Source organism: Bemisia tabaci, chromosome 5, assembly GCF_918797505.1.
Source record: "Bemisia tabaci chromosome 5, PGI_BMITA_v3".
In the NCBI taxonomy this organism is placed as follows: domain Eukaryota; kingdom Metazoa; phylum Arthropoda; class Insecta; order Hemiptera; family Aleyrodidae; genus Bemisia; species Bemisia tabaci.
This window is the reverse complement of record NC_092797.1, coordinates 5619016-5638054: the sequence shown is the minus strand read 5'-3', so window position 1 is coordinate 5638054 and position 19039 is coordinate 5619016. Positions and strand designations below refer to the sequence as shown.

Here is a 19039-nt window from a genome sequence, read left to right as displayed (position 1 = left end):
CAACCAGGTTTGCCACAGTCAGGGATAACCGGGAAATGTCAGGGAATTTTAAAAAGTCAGGGAAAACCGGGAAATGTCAGGGAAAATGACGAAAACGTCAGGGAACATTGTTTTAAATCACTTCATTTGCTTTTCTAGAATAGGTTTGAGATTTTGAACAAGAAATTTTGTCAGGAAACAAATTTCAATTACGCCTTCTGCACCATCCGTCGCATCTTCAATTGTCAGGAAATTTCACCAAAATGTGTCAGGGAAATCAGGGAATTCGATTATCTAAATTCTGTGGCAACCCTGCATCTGAATGTTCATACGACGGTTTTTCTCGGCACAAGAGATTTCTCTTCTCCCGCGGGAGTTTCTGAGGGAGTTTCCCGGGCGCGCGACCGCGGCTCTGATTCATTCGCTTCCGTTGTCCGACCACTCATTATTTCGCCCCCTTTATGATGGTTATTAATATTGTTTCGAGTGCGTTTTCATCTCGATCCGGGATTTTCTTCTCCAAGGACCAAGAAAAGATCGAGACATTCCCCGCTGCACATTAAGGTGCATGCATCACTGTGAGTTCGCACGCTTTCAGACATTTCACCTCCATAACGTTACAACTTCATGGGTATTGTTCACAGGGCTCCCGCACTTTCTTTGTCACGACTACGAAATGGTCGTCCTCCGTCGTTGAGCAACAGTCGTAATTTTGTAAATTCAGGTGTTCAATGAACTTATTCAAATAGTTCAGACAATCTGATTGTTGGGTATCCATGCAATCTTCATCTAATGCTCATTGCGTATCCTGCGGAAATTGCAGGGCATCACTCAACAACGCACAGACGACCTCCATCTTTAGCTCTCGTACTCGACCTGTGAATAAGGGATGAAAATGCGTTTCATGGCGCTTAATTTTCCTCTAAAATTTCATTCTCTGGAAATAAAGAACCAAACATCATAACATCTTGAAACTTCTGTGAATTTCTCCTGGGTTTAAATTGATAAATTCACTAAAAATTAAGTCCAAAAGCCCAACAATTTCGGAATAATTCTAATCATTTTTGACATATCTTCACCTCTCTTATATAAGTGCGTCTCTCACGTTCCTCGTGAGCCTCGCGCTCCGTGAAACTCTTTCCTCTCCGAGGCTTGTGTGGAAATAAAGATACGTCCTTACGTCAAAGGAACGACGATGTACGTAGAACACAGTGTGAAGGTGTTGAATCTTTACAGGTTCTCGTATTCTGTCATCATATCAAAAGTTTTACGTCAACAAACGACGAACGGTTTCGGAATCGTACCTCGAAGATATTACGAACGGTGATATTTCTTGACAGCTTAAACCACGAGAGTTGAAACCAAGTTGATGAGATGTGGTCGCCCCAACAATCCGAAGTTCTCTAATTAAGTGAAACAACTGACTGGAGTTTTGACGTTCGCGAAACGACGAGTTCCTTCGGGGCAATACAAGTTTCACTCGCGCCAAGTCCGTCAAAACGCCTTCACGGAAATCGTGATACCAACCGCACAACTTTCGAGTTAGAATAGTTGCTCGATTCAATTTTCCCACTAATCTCGCTTTGTAATGTTACCTACTCAGAGTTATCGCAGTTCGCCGCGTTGCATTTTTGACTGAGTTGATTTTTCGTTAACGAGTAGCTCATCCATGCCCTACTTGTCTAGAAACTCCAATGAATTTACCGAAAAATGAATCAGTGAGAACGAAAACACACCAACTCGGTAACTGAAAAATGCTCAATTTTCATCAAAGAGAGTCAGTTTTTATAAAGGTCATTGAAGTTAACGCATATGTTCCAACTTGGACCTTTAAAGTGTTCTTAAGTACTTGTATTTCGGCACCAAAAATCTTTCTCTTGTGCTAACTTCTTCAACCACTGTGCAATATTGCGTGTGCCTCAATTATTTTCATTTTTTCGAGTTGGTGTGTTTTCGTTCTCACTGATTCACATAGAGAACTTGTCGTTTTAACTGCACGGAAAAAATGAAATTGCTGATTTAACAATTCAATTGCTAAAAAATGTGACTGCAATGTTTCAACGCAGAGTTTATAACGAAAAAATGCTACTTTAACCACTATTGTAAGCTAATTTAACCAAGGGTTTGTTAAAGTAGCATTTTTGTGTTTTGAAATCTACATTGAAACATTGCAATCACTTTTTTTTAGCAATTTAATTGTTAAGTCAGCAATTTCATTTTTTCCGTGTGCTAAAGACAACAAAAGCTAACATATGTGCAGTGACTCTTTTTATACTTTAATTCTCTATAGTCAAAATACTTACACTCATAATTGAATACGTGTAAGTGTCTTCTGTAAGCATTAAAATAATAATGCATCTTGTTGAAATAAGCTACAAAGTATTTTTCATCTTATGGGCAAGAAAATGTGTTTCGTAATGCTGAATTCATCATGAAATCATTATTACCATCTATTTTCAACATTAACCACTGTGTTTCTTTCTATGTTGCAGGGGGTTTGGAAAACAGGGATTTCAGTGCCAAGGTAAGATCTTGCAACGTGTGTTAATTAGTATCATTGATAGGCTCACCACATAAACTTGACAATGAACATTTTTTTGAACTTAGAATGTTGGTGATTTAAAATAGATCTATTCTCGTCCAAAGAAGCAAAATTGTAGGTAGAAGGAAGGAAATCAGAACCGAATATTTAGTCTGACATCCGGCAACCTTGAGTTGGATGCATCGTGGAGTACATACGATTGGCAGCTTAAAAGGGAAAGCGTGATTTTTCACGCATTTTTATGTACTGCATATGCATGAGAATAGATTTTGAACGCGAGCATCAGCATCCAGTGTAACCCGACTGAATTAATCGAACCCTTAATATTCAAGCAAATTCAATTGAATTTTTAATGAACAAACACGTATCCGTTAGAGAGAATTGTGTCAATGCCTGACAGTTTTCCGGCATTGAACATTCTCCATTATTTTTGCGTCACATCAGAATAATTCAGAAGATATTGAAAAATGGTTCTAACATCTAAATTGTAAAGTTAATGTAAGAAAAATATTAAAGATAAAAGAAATCAACATGTTCCATCGTTGAAAATCTCCCCCGAGCATTCGTGGAAAGCGTCTTAGGGTTCAGGGGGCTGACCCCCAGGTTTCGGTCCTTAGGGATCAGGAGGCTGACCCCCGGGTTAGGCTCCTTAGGGCTCAGGGGGCTGACCCCCTGGTTTGGCGTCTTAGGGTTCAGGGGCTGACCCTCGGGTTTGGCTCCTTAGGGTTCAGGGGGCTGACCCCCTGGTTAGGCTCCTTAGGGTTCAGGGGGCTGACCCCCTGGTTGGGCGTCTTAGGGTTCAGGGGGCTGACCCCCAGGTTTGGCTTCTTAGGGGCCAGGGGGCTGACCCCCGGGTTTGGCTCCTTAGGGTTCAGGGGGCTGACCCCCTGGTTTGGCGTCTTAGGGTTCAGGGGAATGACCCCCAGGTTTCAAGCGTGATTTTTCACGCATTTTTATGTACTGCATATGCATGAGAATAGATTTTGAACGCGAGCATCAGCATCCAGTGTAACCCGACTGAATGGAGAATTTGCAAGGGTCTGAAATTTGATGAATTTCCTGTTTAAGTGGAATCCTCTGAGTGAACTGAACACGAAGATACCCTTGATTCATAAATTGAGCAACTATTAGAGGAGATATAACAAAATAACCGATTCTGCTAAAATACATGTGTTTAAATGGGAAATGCCGCCAGATGACGTCACAAGGCGGCACATTTTCTCACTTTTAAATCAATTTTTCTCCAATTTCCCATGTCAGAAAAAAATTATGAAAAATATTGCAAACTCAGCTCATTAGGCACTTTCAGATGAAGCAATAAAAAAATTGCGTGCAAATTCTCCATTAATCGAACCCTTAATATTCAAGCAAATTCAATTGAATTTTTAATGAACAAACACGTATCCGTTAGAGAGAATTGTGTCAATGCCTGACAGTTTTCCGGCATTGAACATTCTCCATTATTTTTGCGTCACATCAGAATAATTCAGAAGATATTGAAAAATGGTTCTAACATCTAAATTGTGAAGTTAATGTAAGAAAAATATTAAAAGATCAAAGAAATCAACATGTTCCATCGTTGAAAATCTCCCCCGAGCATTCGTGGAAAGCGTCTTAGGGTTCAGGGGGCTGACCCCCAGGTTTCGGTCCTTAGGGATCAGGAGGCTGACCCCCGGGTTAGGCTCCTTAGGGCTCAGGGGGCTGACCCCCTGGTTTGGCGTCTTAGGGTTCAGGGGGCTGAGCCCCGGGTTAGGCTCCTTAGGGTTCAGGGGGCTGACGCCCTGGTTGGGCGTCTTAGGGTTCAAGGGGCTGACCCCCGGGTTTGGCTTCTTAGGGGCCAGGGGGCTGACCCCCGGGTTTGGCTCCTTAGGGTTCAGGGGGCTGACCCCCTGGTTTGGCGTCTTAGGGTTCAGGGGGCTGACCCCCAGGTTTCGGTCCTTAGGGATCAGGGGGCTGACCCCCGGGTTAGGCTCCTTAGGGCTCAGGGGGCTGTCCCCCTGGTTGGGCGTCTTAGGGTTCAGGGGGCTGACCCCCGGGGTTTGGCTTCTTAGGGGCCAGGGGGCTGACCCCCGGGTTTGGTTCCTTAGGGTTCAGGGGGCTGACCCCCTGGTTTGGCGTCTTAGGGTTCAGGGAGCTGACCCCCGGGTTTGGCTCCTTAGGGTTCAGGGGGCTGACCCCCTGGTTTGGCGTCTTAGGGTTCAGGGGGCTGACCCCCGGGTTTGGCTCCTTAGGGTTCAGGGGGCTGACCCCCGGGTTGGGCTCTTTAAGGTTCAGGGGCTGAGCCCCGGGTTAGGCTCCTTAGGGTTTAGGGGGCTGTCCCCCTGGTTGGGCGTCTTAGGGTTCAGGGGGCTGACCCCCGGGGTTTGGCTTCTTAGGGGCCAGGGGGCTGACCCCCGGGTTTGGTTCCTTAGGGTTCAGGGGGCTGACCCCCTGGTTTGGCGTCTTAGGGTTCAGGGAGCTGACCCCCGGGTTTGGCTCCTTAGGGTTCAGGGGGCTGACCCCCTGGTTTGCCGTCTTAGGGTTCAGGGGGCTGACCCCCGGGTTTGGCTCCTTAGGGTTCAGGGGGCTGACCCCCGGGTTAGGCTCCTTACGGTTCAGGGGGCTGACCCCCTGTTTTGGCGACTTAGGGTTCAGGGGGCTGACCCCCTGGTTTGGCGTCTTAGGATTCAGGGGGCTGACCCCCGGGTTTGGCTCCTTAGGGGCCAGGGGGCTAACCCCCGGGTTTGGCTCCTTAGGGTTCAGGGGGCTGACCCTCTGGTTTGGCGTCTTAGGGTTCAGGGGGCTGACCCCCAGGTTTCGGTCCTTAGGGATCAAGGGGCTGACCCCCGGGTTAGGCTCCTTAGGGCTCAGGGGGCTGACCCCCTGGTTTGGCGTCTTAGGGTTCAGGGGGCTGACCCTCGGGTTTGGCTCCTTAGGGTTCAGGGGGCTGACCCCCGGGTTAGGTCTTTAGGGTTCAGGGGGCTGACCCCCAGGTTTCGGTCCTTAGGGATCAGGAGGCTGACCCCCGGGTTAGGCTTCTTAGGGCTCAGGGGGCTGACCCCCTGGTTTGGCGTCTTAGGGTTCACGGGGCTGACCCTCGGGTTTGGCTCCTTAGGGTTCAGGGGGCTGACCCCCTGGTTAGGCTCCTTAGGGTTCAGGGGGCTGACCCCCTGGTTGGGCGTCTTAGGGTTCAGGGGGCTGACCCCCTGGTTTGGCGTCATAGGGTTCAGGGGGCTGACCCCCGGGTTTGGCTCCTTAGGGGCCAGGGGGCTGACCCCCGGGTTAGGCTCCTTAGGGTTCAGGGGGCTGACCCCCTGGTTTGGCGTCTTAGGGTTCAGGGGGCTGACCCCCGGGTTAGGCTCCTTAGGGTTCAGGGGGCTGACCCCTGGTTGGGCGTCTTAGGGATCAGGGGGCTGACCCCCGAGTTTGGCTCCTTAGGGTTCAGGGGGCTGACCCCCGGGTTTGGCTCCTTAGGGTTCAGGGGGCTGGCCCCGGGGTTTGGCTTCTTAGGGGCCAGAGGGTTGACCCCCGGGTTGGATTCTTTAAGGTTCAGGGGGCTGAGCCCCGGGTTAGGCTCCTTAGGGTTCAGGGGGCTGACCCCCTGGTTGGGCGTCTTAGGGTTCAGGGGGCTGAGCCCCGGGTTAGGCTCCTTAGGGTTCAGGGGGCTGACCCCCTGGTTGGGCGTCTTAGGGTTCAGGGGCTGACCCCGGGTTGGCTTCTAGGGCCAGGGGCTGACCCCCGGGTTTGGTTCCTTAGGGTTCAGGGGGCTGAACCCCTGTTTTGGCGTCTTAGGGTTCAGGGGGCTGACCCCCTGGTTTGGCGTCTTAGGGTTCAGGGGGCTGACCCCCGGGTTAGGCTCCTTAGGGTTCAGGGGGCTGACCCCCTGTTTTGGCGTCTTAGGGTTCAGGGGGCTGACCCCCTGGTTTGGCGTCATAGGGTTCAGGGGGCTGACCCCCGGGTTTGGCTCCTTAGGGGCCAGGGGGCTGACCCCCGGGTTAGGCTCCTTAGGGTTCAGGGGGCTGACCCCCTGGTTTGGCGTCTTAGGGTTCAGGGGGCTGACCCCCGGGTTAGGCTCCTTAGGGTTCAGGGGGCTGACCCCTGGTTGGGCGTCTTAGGGATCAGGGGGCTGACCCCCGGGTTTGGCTCCTTAGGGTTCAGGGGGCTGGCCCCGGGGTTTGGCTTCTTAGGGGCCAGAGGGCTGACCCCCGGGTTGGATTCTTTAAGGTTCAGGGGGCTGAGCCCCGGGTTAGGCTCCTTAGGGTTCAGGGGGCTGACCCCCTGGTTGGGCGTCTTAGGGCTCAGGGGGCTGAGCCCCGGGTTAGGCTCCTTAGGGTTCAGGGGGCTGACCCCCTGGTTGGGCGTCTTAGGGTTCAGGGGGCTGACCCCCGGGTTTGGCTTCTTAGGGGCCAGGGGGCTGACCCCCGGGTTTGGTTCCTTAGGGTTCAGGGGGCTGACCCCCTGGTTTGGCGTCTTAGGGTTCAGGGGGCTGACCCCCGGGTTTGGCTCCTTAGGGTTCAGGGGGCTGACCCCCGGGTTAGGCTCCTTAGGGTTCAGGGGGCTGAACCCCTGTTTTGGCGTCTTAGGGTTCAGGGGGCTGACCCCCTGGTTTGGCGTCTTAGGGTTCAGGGGGCTGACCCCCGGGTTTGGCTCCTTAGGGGCCAGGGGGCTGACCCCCGGTTTTGGCTCCCTAGGGTTCAGGGGGCTGACCCCCTGGTTTGGCGTCTTAGGGTTCAGGGGGCAGACCCCCAGGTTTCGGTCCTTAGGGATCAGGGGGCTGACCCCCGGGTTAGGCTCCTTAAGGCTCAGGGGGCTGACCCCCTGGTTTGGCGTCTTAGGGTTCAGGGGGTTGACCCCCGGGTTTGGCTCCGTAGGGTTCAGGGGGCTGGCCCCGGGTTTGGCATCTTAGGGGCCAGAGGGCTGACCCCCGGGTTGGGCTCTTTAAGGTTCAGGGGGCTGAGCCCCGGGTTGCCAGGTGGGCGGCCACCGCGGGACTTTTTTTCCCTAAGCATATGGAATGACATATTGCTGTTAAACGTACTCTGTTGCCTGAAGGCAATGATTCGCCTTCAAATGGTCGGGTATGCAAAATGACTGCCACGACGCACGAATAGTGGTATCAGAATTTCGCTTTAAGGATATGGATTGAATTGAAGGCGCTCTTCTGTATCCATGGGCCTTGTCTAATAATGATGACCAAGAAGTTCATAATTGACCACTAGACAAGGTATGAATTTAAGTAATCTGGTACATGTTTCTTAATCAGAATTTCACGCAAAACACGATGCACACAACGAAAATTACTGAAACCAACTCATAACGAAGATATTAACGTTTTTATTTCACATTGTTTACGAGGAATTTGAACTGCCCGCCGACAAGAAACTCAAAGCTCTACGTGAGTCAAATCGCGCACTACAACCGTTTCAGGAAGCTTCTCAATCGAACAATGCCCATATCCCCCATGTGTTGTTCAAACTATTAGCAATATGCTATAGCTGAGCCAAAGCGTCAAGATTGAGGTTGCCAGATTTTTATATCGCAGAGACTGTCATGATAACGTTTAGCGCGCGATGTGAATCAGGTAGAGCATTGAGTTTTCATGAGCGGGTGGTTTGAATTTACGCATCAAGTATCATAAATTATCTTCGTTGTTGAATTCGTTGTTGAAGAAGAGTTGATTTCGGCTATTTTCGTTTTGCGCATTGTGTTTTACGTGAAATTTTGGTTGAGAAACATGTATCAGAATGCTGAAATTCGTACCTTGTTTAGTGGTCCATTTTGGGTTTTAAATTGAGCCGCATATTCGAAAAATGCTAAGGAATATCATTTTAAAAAAAAAAATGCTAAGGAATATCATTTTAAAAAAATAATAAGATTGTTTTTGGTGTCCTCGCTTAATTTAAAGAAGAGAGCGTAGGTGGCTGGATCAGGTTGTGTATTTTAAGTCCCTTGACTCGGTCATCATATTCTAAAGCGAAACTGTATGAGTTGCCGTTTACAAGATCGCAACTTACTTAAAAGCGGGTGTGAATTTAAAAAGTTTCGCACTGATAAAATGAGCTTTCTTTGATTAACTGTGAACAATCACAATTGAAGAAAAGTTACTTCGTCCACTGGTCCATCAGGAAAGCGTTAAGCATGGATGGATGGAGCATCGATGACCAACTAAATCTTATATGATAAGGAATTTTAAGTGTGAAGCCCTTTTTTCAGTCTTAAATGATCCAAATCCACCAACAAGTTCAAAACACTAATTGCAAAAATGCGTATTTCCTGATGAAGTGTCGATTCTTAGTGCCAAAAACGCTAATCTCAGCATTTCTGCCGTATTTTGTAACAGTTCGAGATATAATTGAAACTGCTGATGGAGTTTGAAGAAACATCTTATTCTTGCTATCCTTAAGAATTATCACCCTTCTACCGACAATGAAGAGGAATGCAGACAGTTTTTTTACTCTCCTTGAAAATCGTGTTTTCCGAGATTCGCACTTCTGCACTTTCATCATCGATAAAGTGCTTTAGTATTGTTTAATTAACATTTACACAGGCAGTGATTGTGATTGTTCAGTCCGTAATTTTTTTTTCTCATTAATTTCTTCTCAAACATTCTCAGGTATATATGTTGCCGGCGATTAGCAATCGCCGGCAAATTGCAATCTATTCGTGTTTAATCAACATATTAAATCGTTTTAAAGTGAAACAACGAGATTGGAAGTAGGGATTATTACGCTTTGAATTCAAACATATGTCAGCCCCTTCCTCTTGGATACATGGTGCCAGCTAGCACACTCGCGAGTTCGTGAAATGTCATCAATAATCTGTGTTAGGTTGGGTTAAGCAACTAAACTAACTCCTTGGCAAAGTGGAGAGTATCGCTGGATTTGAAGGCGTAAAGAAATCTTTACTATATCGATGTTATCGTAATTACAATTTGACAAATTGACAAGTACGGAGCTTGCAAATTGCCGGCGATTGCTGACTCCCTGCGACTTATACACTGATAAAGATTTCACAGATACTTATCTCCATCTTTAAGTTTACATTTACTTTTCTATATTCTAATCAGCAAGTCTGTTCCTTTTTTGTTCATGGTGCATCCCTTCCAATTCTTGGATTCAAAAATCGATAATCTTCCTGGACAACGCAAGTCGTCACTTAAAAAATTGGGATCGTTCAATTAAACGGGACACTAACTTGATTCACTTAACTGAATCTTTAAATTAACCGGAAACTCAAATTTACCACAAATCCTACTCAACCGAAAACCTGATCTAACCCTACTAACCGAAACTTTACTCACCCGGTGATCTTACCCACCGGAAACTCAAATCAATCGACCAATCGTCCGGCCGAATTTGACTTAACCGGAAATCGAGAACCGTAAACTCTGCTCGACCGGAAACGTGTTCCAATCGAAAACTTGACCCAACTGGAAATTCGATCCAATCTGAAAACCCCATCCCAAAATTCCAATTCACTGGAACCGTAATCCATCCGTATATGACGTGATCGGAAATTAACCCAACTGGAAACTTTTTCCAACCGGTAACGTCCCTGTCGAAAATTTGACTCGACTGAAAATTTGATTCGATCGGAAATCTGACCGACCGGAAACCACAATCAACGGGATTCGTTTTTCACCCGAAATTTTACTTGACTGGAAATTGAAAATCTTAATTTCTACTTCACCGGAAATGTGCCTCAGTCGAAAACTTGACTCAACTTCAAATCGACCCGACCGGAAATGTGTTCAAATCCAATATTTGGTTAATCTCGTTTGGAGAATAACCAATTTTAATACCAATATATCATTGAGTTCCCTAAAAATTCGATATAAGCGATTGATATATCGACTCGTTAACGTTAAAAATCGATTCTACAAGAAAAAATACGTAGGTGTCGGTGTACTCCAGTCATATTAGGTGCATTTAGTCATCCATGAATCAAAAATGAACAATTTCAATCCCAAAAAATCGTCCATTTTCCGGAAAGAATCTTTAAAAATCGATATAACCGATCGATATATCTACTCGTCAACATTAAAACTGGATTTTGCGTGTAAAAATACGTCGGAACCTGTGTGTATAACATGTGTAAACAACGATAACAACCCGTAGACACATCAATTCAACAAGAAAATAGCGAAAAATAAGGCCGGAGTCTGACCCCTTTGCCCTCCATAACTCGAAAACGGTTCCTATACTCATCTTGAAATTTTTTCCTGAGTTTTGTGTTATTATAAGCTTCCACTTAAACCTTGGTTCGATGGTCGAATCGAATACCGAAAAAAGGGCGAAATTTTGGGAGGCTCTTTCATTTTGTATCGTTTAACATTCGGTCAGTAATGCAAGTATAGACCGCTTTGAAGGAATGAGATTTCGAAATCGGTACGGTAACTGAGAACCAAAAATGCGTTTCATGATCTTAATGAAAGAAGGGTCAAGAAGAATTGTTTTTCTTTTTGTTTTTATGGTCTTCTTCTTTTTCTTCTTCTTATTCATCATTATTCATCTCATAGTCATCATCATATATCGTCATGGTAATATTATTCATTAATCTTATTCTTAATTTTCTTTCTTCCTCTTCTCTTCTTCCTGTTCTTCTTTCCCTTCGTCTCCCAACAATTCGAATGCACCCCTGAGTGGCATTTTGACGGCCAAAGCTGGAAACCACGTATCTTCGATGCGCTGATTCAAAATTTCTGCTCCTATTTCATTGCTTTGAAGATAAACAAACCAACTTTATAGCTTGAAATTGATAGGGGATATCCCTTCAGCAGATAAGGAAAACTATATAAGTTTTCAAGAAATAATATTGACTAAGTTCTTGAGAAAAATATAAAGTACGACAGGAAGTCTGCAATGCCGCAGACGGAGACGCATGGTTTTGCTTTTTCCCCATTTTTTTACCTCATTTTGGGCATTGACTCTTGTGGACTGATTTTTGAAATTAATAGACAAAGCTATTGACAAAGAAGACATAGGTAGTATGGAGTAATCCTATCGGTCAACATCGGTGTTTCTTTGAGACTGAGGGGGTTAATGATGCACTAACTATAGGTTCTCTCGAGGGTTGCCGTTAGTTAGTTTATTACCCAACTCCTTTGTCAAATGCAACCACCCACCTGTACCAATAAGAGCCATCCATATCCTTTTTGTCTTCTTTGTCTATCGTTTTCTCCACCAATTTAAACAACTAGCCCGTTAGACTATTGTCTATCCGTCCTTCTACAGCAAGTCGGGCACGGAAGAACGACCGAGCCGGGGTTAACGCTAACCAAATAGCACTTGAAAACACCTGAAAAATTCATTTCTCGAGAAGGCTTAAGAATCCATTAAATTAATTCGCAAGGTATTTAGCCAGCCGTTTTAGCGAGATATTTTCACCAGTTGCGGCAGGAAGTAATAATGCTCCTAGCTCTCAACAGAGGTGCTCTCTGCTCCGCTCTGCTTGGCAAAACGGCATATCTGCAATGAAATCCCTATGCAGTTAAGCCGTTTCTGTCGAGCCGGTAGCGCGGGAGGAAGTGGGAGCTGAACATTCCGCGACGGGAGCAGAGATCCCGGAGGCAGAACTAGAAGAAGGCCGCAGAAGTTGCAGTGGAAGGAAAAATAATAATTCAAGAGCCGCGCAGAAAGCGCCGACGTAAGGGCGTAACTCAATTTCCGCGTGAGCCCTGTCCTACATAAGGATCCATGCTTTCTAGGGCTCATGTGGAAATCACGATACGCCCTTACGTCGGAGGGGCGACGAAAGAAGCGACAGAGAACAGAAAGCCGGGGAAATGAAATATCGCCAAGACGGAACATAAAGACACTGAAACCTAATGAGGGCTATTACGGAGATAATATGAAAAGCGGATAAGCGAGGGATGCGGGGGGGGGGGGCGTAGGCCGGGGGAAATTCTCAAAGGCCGCCGAGGAAACTGCACTTTGAAGCCGGGAACAAATCGTCGCCCCGCTAACGTAAGGGCGTATCTCTTATTTGTACATGAGCCGCGGAAAGCATTGGGTTATATGGAGAACAAGGTTCTTGTGGAAATCGAGATGCGTTCTTAGGTTGGAGGAGCGACGGGATGAAGTCCCTCCGAGACGAATCAGGATTGCCGATTGCCAGTTCGCATCGCGAAATTTCGCGGTTTTGGTTGGAGGGCTTTTGTGAAGAAGAGCGTAACTAGAGTCGATCCCTTTATACTGAGAGTTAAGACAATGTGAATCCGTTTCTGATTGGTTCCCGTATTTTAGGCCTCCACATTGTCACAAGCGGGAATGAAGATTACATTTTCACCGATAGCGAAGATTATAATCTAGAATGGACCGGGGAATAATGGGTTCGGCAAAGAACAAATCTTCTTAAAAATCGTACTCTAAGTGAAATTTTGATGAAAAAACACTCATCATATTCGCGCCCCGATTATTGGTCCATTGTAAGCCCCGTTGAAAACATATTTGGAATACATTTTTCAATTTGGACCTACAGATTCTAGCCCGGTTTAAAAACAACGTATGTGCCATTAATTTCCCGATGCACATAACTGTTTTTCCAGAAGAGCCAGAATTTATAAATCCAAATTGCAAAATGCAGTCCATTTGGACCGCGTTCAGCAGACAGGAAACAAGCCACATCAGCTATTGCCAAATTTAATTGGGCAATTTAATTTTGTACATGCAAATGGTTGCGCGATTGTTTGTATAAATTTCAGTGTATTTTCTGCATGGTACGAAGCAAATTCATTAAAATTTCCAAAGGAATCCGCACAAACGTTCTCCTATAAAAAATTAAATTGCCCAGCCAAATTTAACAATAGCTGATTAGGCTTGGTTCTTTTCTGCTAAACGTGGTCCATTTTAACTGTAACACTCCTGTGATGAATCGAAGCAACTTGTTTCGTTTATTAATTGTGTTTCTCCATAATCAATACCATAAAGGCAGCAGCGTTGTATTGTTTCATCCCCTTAAGTTTCACAACACCGCAGCCTCGTAATTAGCTTGAGGCAACAGGTAATTGTAACTCTCTGAGTGTGGCTGCCCTTTTAACGTGTCTTGCGCACGCTTCTTTGACCCAGAGTTTAAGTCCTCCGGCAAGTGATAAAGCGAAGCGGGGAGCTGCTGTAAAAATTTTCCGCGGAAAAATTATCACAATTACACCCCCCTCCTCCTACCTTTGAAACGAGTTAATGTGGGTCAAATGCTGCAGAATTCTGAACGAAATGTTTCGGACGGGTCACGAATCATCCCTCGGGAAGTTTTGCAAGTTCTCATCCCGAGTAATAACTCAGCAAGCTTCGAGCGGGAAGCGCACCTAAATTTGAGGTTTTCCGTTTTCTGCTCTTTTGCAAGAATTAAATGCAAAGGTTCCCACAGGAGCAAAAGGAAATGGACCACTAGACGACGTGTGTGTTTGACCCTTAGATGCCCAAGTTGGGTCAAATTGACCCGGGAGCATGCATTGCGAGTTCTCGCTTCGTGTCATCGCGCCTTCGATTTTGCAGACGCAACACGGACATTCATCAAGTATGCATAGTTGTATCTCCGCGCCGTCATCAACGCGCGTTCAGGAGTTTCTTATTTCTGAACTTTGAGAGGAGCCTTGAGCAATCGCTTATCAGCAATCAGCGCGCGTCCTTTTTATTGCTCTATTTCCATATTGTGTCGGTTCCGTTTGCCTTATTTTTAGTGGTGCTGAAAAGGCTACGGCAGCATACATAGCGAGTTTTCGCTTTGTGTCATCGCGCCTTCGATTTTGCAGATGCAACACGGACGTCCGTCATTCATGAAAAGTCGTATCTCCGCGCCGTCATCAGCGCGCGTCCTTTTTATCGCTCTATCTCCATATTTTGTTGGTTCCGCTTGCCTTATGTTTAGTGGTGCTGAAAAGGCTACGCGAGCAACACAGCCAAAGATAGGAAAGGCGTAATCGGACAGCGTTTTTTAAATTTTCTCTCGAATCCGAGTGACACCTCACTAACAGCATAGAGTTGAGTATTGAGAGCTCACGCCTCACGTCTTCACGCCTTCCATTCTGCAGATGCAACACGGACATCAATCAAGCACGAATAGTCGTATTTACGCGCCGTCATCAACGCGCGTTCAGGAGTTTCTTATTTCTGAACTTTGAGAGAAGCCTTGAGCAATCGCTTGGCACTGGAAAAAAAACTCATTGGATCTAGAGTCCAGACCCTTGAAAACATTGACAAGAAAAATTACTCTTGATTCAATCAGATTTTTGCGTAAATCAAAAGGAAATCCGCTCAAATTAAGAGGCTTGGTTCTTGATTTAAGCAAAAATCCGATTGAATCAAGAGTATTTTTTCTTGTCGATGTTTTTAAGAGTCTGAACTCTGGATCTAATGTGGTTTTTTTTTTCTAGTGAAAGCCGGTAGGTTCTTCTCCAAATCATCGCTCTTTTGACGTGAATCGTAACTTTTTTCGCGATGAACTGTATCGTTCCCATAACTCCTTGCTCTCTAGGGACCATGTGAAAATGAAGCGAAGCGACGGAGTGAGCCCATCTTGATCTTGTTCGAATTCGAATGGATTATTCTACCTTGTGTGCTACATGTAGATCAACTCTCTTTGAAAACTCAGATGCGAGATGTATCCTCCCTGCTGTAATAAGGGAGGAAAAAGATGGACATTTTCCCCTGTTCAATTTCTGACAACGTTGTGTTCCCATCGCTACTTGAACTTCAAAACTAAGACGCGTACAACAACGATTTGCGCTTCGCTCGTAATTTAATGCACGCCTACCCTCTGTTGCATTTTTCACTCAGAAGTCGTGTTTTTGAACGTACACCACGTTAGTGGTGTACGCTCTTTCCCGTCGTTTTGCATCGGGTATGTTACTGATGTATCCATTGGTAAAGGCCCGCACTGCTCCTTGGGAATCGGCGCCATTTTTCGTGGCGGGAAGCAATACCTAGTTTCTCAATTTTTTTTTATGTATCATTTCTACCTTTTTTCTCCTATTTTGTCCACTTTATGTAATGCCTGCAGGCTTGTATTTGAGAAATTAATATCTTTACGCTTTAAAACTCTGCAACGTACTTTTATTTAATGACTCTTTCAAGGATCGTCAAATTTTTTGTCGTCGTAGTTCTAGAAAAATCATAGGGTACAAAGTACCCCTTCACTGATGACCCCTATATTTTACACCACGATGACAAGACATTTCTTGTATATATGTATGTTTCCTAGGTTACGCTCCACGTTTAGTTCAACAGCGTCTTGCAGCGCTCTCTTCCATCCGCGCAAAACCACTTTTACATATTGACGAGGTGCTACGGTGAACGCTCTCCAACGTCTTAACGTTGGAACCGTCGCCTTGTTTATCGTTACACTGATTCCTTTAGAAGAATTAGTGAACTCTCGGCACTCATATTAAAGTTCCCAGTGTTTAAGTATCGTCTAGAGTCAAATAAAAGTCGATTCTCTGGCATTTTTCATAATGGGACAATCAGAGAAATCCCACACTCACATGTATTTCGCCTTTTTTGAATTTCTCCCATAAGAGGAAAATCTGAAAATTCTCTGCGCTCTGGCAATCTCCGTAAGAACCTTATTGCTCTTTTTGATGAGTTCATTCGATTCAGAGAGAACTTGCCAGCCTCACTGCCTTAGTAGATACATTTAAAAATTCTTAGCCAAAATGACAACTCTGCACCAAAGCCATTCTCGAGGGGTGTGTAAATGTCGATACAAAATAAAAGGCTTTCAAAGGGCAATACTGGAGTGCGGGAGATTGGATTGAATTCATTGTTTGCTTCGATGATTTGAATGTCTGAATTTGTATAAGTTCTAGCCCGCAATTTCGAACAAAGCCAATAATTGAGTTATGCCCCCTCCCCGCCCAATATCGTTGCGAAAAGGCAATAGGTCCTGAAGATGGCAAATTCAGATTTGACAGGAAGCCTCATTTTTGATCTGACTCCTATAATTATACGACCCTTTCATGAGTTAGACCTTTTTACTTATGAATCAATGACCACAATCGCTGCATATCTTATCGCTTTTCTAACCAAAATGGAGGACTTTTAGGGGCTCCTTGAAAACTTCCAGTCAATGGAGACAAGGAAGAGCAAGGACTTTCAATGAATTCTGGCTCATTTTCTAAAAACTTTCTGAAAAGATTTGCCGAAGGGAAAAGTTGGAAGGAAAAGAAGAGCACACTGTATGCCAATGTTTTGTTTATTTTTTCTTTAGCAGTCAAAGTTTCCTCCTTCGCCGAATTGAGCCCAACAGTCGGCACACTCCTCCACCGCCGTGCTTAGGACAAACACCGTATGAAAGTTCCCGAGTTGCAAAATTTCCCCGGGTATCACATTTATTTTTAAAGAAATATATCGACGGTGTAAGTCCGCAGCCACGTATCTCGGTGTGTGACGTTGCAGACTTCCTGTCATACTTTATTTTTTAAATTGAAAACCACTCAACGGGAGTTCATAAAAATTGCCGCGATTTTTCTTCTCTCTACGAAGAAAATCCTGCAGGAATCCCAAGGAATGATGTCGATTTGTACTCTTTTTAAAAAATAAAACAGGAGCAGAGATTCTCAATCATCGCAAACGAAATACGTGGTTGCGGACGCACACCGTCGATATGCATGCATATTTACCCTTGCAATATTCAGATTTTCCATTGAATTGCAAGCAAAACTGTCGGACATTTTTGAAGATAATGTTCCTCATTTTCCCAGGAATTTTGTATTTTTTTGAAGGAATTATGGCAACATCTGAAAGTTCATACGAAGTTTCTCCCTAACAGGGCAGTATATGCCCATCATCTTTCATTGCACCGCGGTGCATCATGTCGCCCATCGCTGGCCATCTCGGACGTGCATTTATCTCCGTCAAAAAACGACTCAATTCGTCGCTCCTTTGACGTAAGGGCGTACCTCTATTTTCACGTGAGCCCTGATATACATGGGATTATACGAAGAACAGGACTCACGTAGAAATGGAGATAGGCCCTTACGTCAGAGGAGCGACGAATTTTGGCCACCGTCGCGATTCCTTTTTTTCCTTTTCACACCATCCGATCGTTGATTGTGATCAGTGGCGTGGCGTGAATTGCGATGTATCGATCGTGATGTCATTTAAAACTATGGTAAAGAATCGATTATTAAGGTGCTCCCTGCGAACACCCTGCTTATCGATCTTATTCCATAGGATTAAATGGCATAACAATCGATGTATTGCAAAGCACTCCACGTCACTGATCGTGATGCCTTGAAAAGTCCTTACAAACATTTGAATTTTTCCTCAGAATGGACCACTAGACAGGGTACGAATTTTAGCATTCTAATACATGTTTCTAAACCAAAATTTCACGTAGAACACGATTCGCGCAACAAAAGTTACTGAAACCAACTCTTAGCGAAGATATTAACGTTTTTATTTCACATCAGTTACGAGGAATTTGAATTGCCCGCTCACAAGAAACTCAAAGCTCTACGTGAGTCAAATCGAGCACTACAACGGTTTCAGCAAGCTTCTCAATCGAGCAATGTTCATTTCCCACCATGTGTTGTTCAAACTATAAGCAATTTGCTATAGCTGAGCCAAAGCGTCAAGACTGAGGTTGCCAGATTTTTATATCGCTGAGACGTTTATGGTAACGTTTAGCGCGCGATGTGAATCACTTAGAGCATTGAGTTTTCATGAGCGGGTGGTTTGAATTCACGCATCAAGAATTATTGAATATCTTCGTAAGGAGTTAGTTTCGGTAATTTTCGTTGTGCGTATCGTGTTCTACGTGAAATTTTGGTTAGGAAACATGTATCAGAATGCTGAAATTCGTACCTTGTCTAGTGGTCCATTTTTGGGTCGTTGGATTTCCTATATCAGGATTATTGCCAAAATTCGGAAGTTTTCAAATCCCACATTTTCTGTTGGTTCTCTTGACGACCGCTCGAAAAATCAGCGCAATTCCAGGCGTTTTTCATTGGCTTAGTAGCAGTGACGAGGTGTGAACGGTCGCTTTTCGATATTTCCTCACTTGAAGCTAAGGTAAAGAATCGATTATTAGGTTGAAGGAATTTTCGACAACGATTTTTTGTCCGTACACCTGGTTCTTCTAGTACTTCATGTCCACCCGTTTTTTCGGCAGGAGAGCTCATGCCGTAGCACCTTGATTTATTCCGCGAGGAAAGTTTCGTACTCTCAAAGGAAGGCCGCCTATCATTCTGAAAATATTGGAGCGCCTTCGATTTCGTATGATACTGTGCAACACATCTGTTGTGAAATAGTTGCTTGCGGCGCCGTGGCACGCTGCGGCGCGGCGCGGCTGGCCAACTCCCAACGCGCATTGACGCCTACAAACCTAAGGGGATACTTCAAGCATTGCGCGTTGCGTGAAGTATCCCCTTAGGTTTGTAGGTGTTAGTGCGCGTCTCGCGCCGCGCCGCGCCGGTAGCATGCCGCGCGCCAGCCCGCTCTGTGTTTGGCTGTAATATTTAAAATCGCGGAGTCGGCGTTTTACAGCTCATGATTTTGAAATTTTTGCACACTCTGCATAGATTTTCCTCATTTAAATTGATGA

General features: G+C 45.2%; 1 protein-coding gene across 4 annotated transcripts in view; it reads left to right on the top strand.

Annotated features, from left to right (window-relative positions):
• Positions 1–19039, top strand: part of LOC109034870 (Protein C kinase 53E) — a 337504-nt gene that overhangs the window by 108090 nt on the left and 210375 nt on the right. For all 4 annotated transcript variants that reach the window (XM_019048244.2, XM_019048242.2, XM_019048243.2 and 1 more), the window contains exon 2: positions 2472–2503. In XM_019048244.2, the coding sequence (XP_018903789.1) occupies positions 2472–2503 (32 nt within the window). The remainder of the gene's footprint in view (positions 1–2471; positions 2504–19039) is intronic.